The 2,745-nt window shown below is 34.8% G+C and overlaps 1 protein-coding gene across 1 annotated transcript; it reads left to right on the forward strand.

Moving 5' to 3' along the window:
• The first annotated feature begins 825 nt into the window (after nucleotides 1-825).
• On the forward strand, nucleotides 826-2,155 carry LOC145118878 (uncharacterized). Its single transcript, XM_079054541.1, has one exon. It carries the CDS (start codon nucleotides 881-883, stop codon nucleotides 1,895-1,897), a length of 1,017 nt encoding a protein of 338 aa, XP_078910667.1. The 5' UTR covers nucleotides 826-880; the 3' UTR covers nucleotides 1,898-2,155.
• Nucleotides 2,156-2,745: the final 590 nt, after the last annotated feature.

The raw sequence follows: 2,745 nt of genomic DNA on the forward strand, positions 1-2,745 counted from the left end.
TTACGAAATAGTCACAAATTAATTTGGTACCGGTTTCAACCGGTCAAAAAGGGTCAAACTGCAAATTTTTACCGGTTTCCAGGATTTTTTTTTTAAAAAAAAAATTTTGGAATTAAAATTTAACTTTTCCGTAAATATTGGAACTTTTCTGGAGATTTTTCTTGTTTTAATCATCTACTTACTCATAGTTGAACTAAAACCGTAAAACTAACTTGATTCACCGTATACTTAAATGAACCTTTATACTAACTTTGTATCGTCATTTTTTAAAAAAAAAAAAAATCCAAAACACTGTGTCGGGGTGTGTGTGTACGACATGTCTAATTTCCTTTATATAGGGGACTACAACGTAAACGAGTAAAATTCTTTTTTAATCGGGTCCAAATAAATGAGTAAGATTCTTCTTTTATCGGGTCCAAAATAATTTATTCTAAATTTACTTGTCGTATTTATAACTAAAAAAATAGCAACCGGTCATTTTATGAATATCCCTATATCTATTTTATGATATGATATTCCAATATTTACCGTATTTTATGATTATGATATACCAATATTTATTATTTTAATGAGTAGCCCTAAAATTATGGTTTACCGCTTTTCATTTTGGGTTCCTCATAGATCCCATACACCCAACAAAGATTATGAAAAGAACCTTTTTTTTTATTTTGTATACATGAAACACTTCGTATGTCTGCAACACACAGTTCTGTATGTACTTGTATAACACGCATTACAATCTGTACATTGCTCTGGTTCAATCAACTTTAAGTCTGGTAAAAGCACTTGCCTTACTTTTCTCATGTACAAATAAAAGTGAGAGAGACAATCTAATAGCCTTTAGCCTCCTTCCATATTTGATCTCATCAGTTTTCACGCCATGGATTCCGGTAACAGTGGCAGCTTGCAATCATCTAGCGGCTGTGGCGACGGCGGAGTAGGTGGTGGTGGTTGTGATGAGGTGTATGATTCAAGGACGGAATCTGTGTTTTTAAATCCTCCTCCTACACAGTTTAACCACATGCCGATGTTTCAACAACCACCGCCATCATCATCGTCGTCGTCGCACCACCAACCACAACCACCGTCCACCTTCTTTGATCCGTCTTCGTTTTCACAACCCTTAAACCCAAACACTAATCCGATGTACAATCTTGATTCTCTCTGGTCCAGAAACCAGAATTCGATGTATAATCTTGATTCTCAGCAAGATCCCTATCTTAATCCGACACCGGTGGATGATAATATAAACCCGGATACTGAAACTGAAAAAGTAGGTCATGTAACAACGAAGAACCCCAAGAAGCGTACACGAGCTTCCCGGCGAGCGCCCACCACCGTACTCACCACCGACACCACTAATTTCCGACAAATGGTTCAAGAATTCACCGGTATCCCCGCCGCCCCTTTCTCCACCTCCTCGTCGTCGTCTCCTTTTTCTCGCCGGATCGATCTTTACGGTGGTGGACTTGCGCCGCTGAATCCTATACGGCCGTCGGCGCAGAAAATTCAGCTACAACAACAGCCTACATATTTGAATTCCACAACTGCAACGACGAGTAATTTCCAATTACCCCCTGCTGAAAGTCACCTGTTTACAAAACAGCCCCTGAATTTATCAAATTTGCAAAGGCAGATGTTTCAATTTCAATCTCTTTCACAAACAAGGCTTCCTCAGCAAAGCAGTGTAATAGAAGGTGAGAATCATCGATCGGAACCACCAAATGCGTTTGCAAGTTCATCTTCGACGTCATTGAAAAGATGGAGGGGTCAAGATGAAACTTTGATGAATCTTGAGGGGGAAAGGGGTAATTCTCAGAACGTTGTCGTTTCATCAAGAAGTGATGGTGATCAACTTCCAGGTAACGAGGATTCATGGATTTGTCCTTCTGATTAACTAAGCTTTTATCTTATTTATTTTTCTAATTTTCTGTAACAATTCTAATTAATTAATAGCATTCCTTCTTATACAAAACTACAATATTGGTGTAAACGGTGATTTTTATTAATTTTTTATAATTAAAATCACCAAGTACATGGTTAACAATCATTTCGTAAATTTGAAGAATCTATGTATCTTGCATGATATTGTTGTACTATGCTCTTTGTACATTGATAATTGGTGTTATAATACTTTTGGGGATTATATTCTACTTGTTGTTATTCCACTTATGCATGAAATTCCATGCATGCTCATCATTTTCAGTGCCAATGTAGTTATTTGAAATATATTCTCTTCTGAATTTCATGTCATAAAACAATGTATGTGTATGTGTATGTGCATGATATATATTATATCATATATGTAAATATATATATGTAAATGTTTATGTTATTTATGTTTATACATGATGTATGTGTGTCCTTTTGCAAGTATGTATGCGTATGTGTGTCTTTCTGTGTGTTAATGTGTGTATTTTTAGCAAAAAATCATATGCTCTTTGCCGTATGGTCCTATGTCGGGCCGATCATATGTCAAAACGGTATTCAATCAATTTATATATACACATATAGTGTCATAATTTACAATGTTACACGATTTGTATTTTTCTGGAGAAATTTGACATCATAACTAAATAAATCTTCACATATAAAAATATGAAGAAATGGATATATATGTAATATCTTTTCGTACACGTATAAATTAGATTTGTTTTTTCTACAGATCCATAAATGTGAAATGAAATTATTATTTCAAAACATTCATAAATATGATAAAAGTTAATATTTATGTATTTAATAGTA

Source organism: Lactuca virosa, chromosome 6, assembly GCF_052849685.1.
Source record: "Lactuca virosa cultivar CGN04683 chromosome 6, Lactuca_virosa_CGN04683_v6, whole genome shotgun sequence".
NCBI classification, from domain to species: domain Eukaryota; kingdom Viridiplantae; phylum Streptophyta; class Magnoliopsida; order Asterales; family Asteraceae; genus Lactuca; species Lactuca virosa.

What these genes read in the sequence shown, in the direction of transcription:
- LOC145118878 (XM_079054541.1), top strand. Translation starts at nt 881, where the DNA reads ATGGATTCCGGTAACAGTGGCAGCTTGCAATCATCTAGCGGCTGTGGC.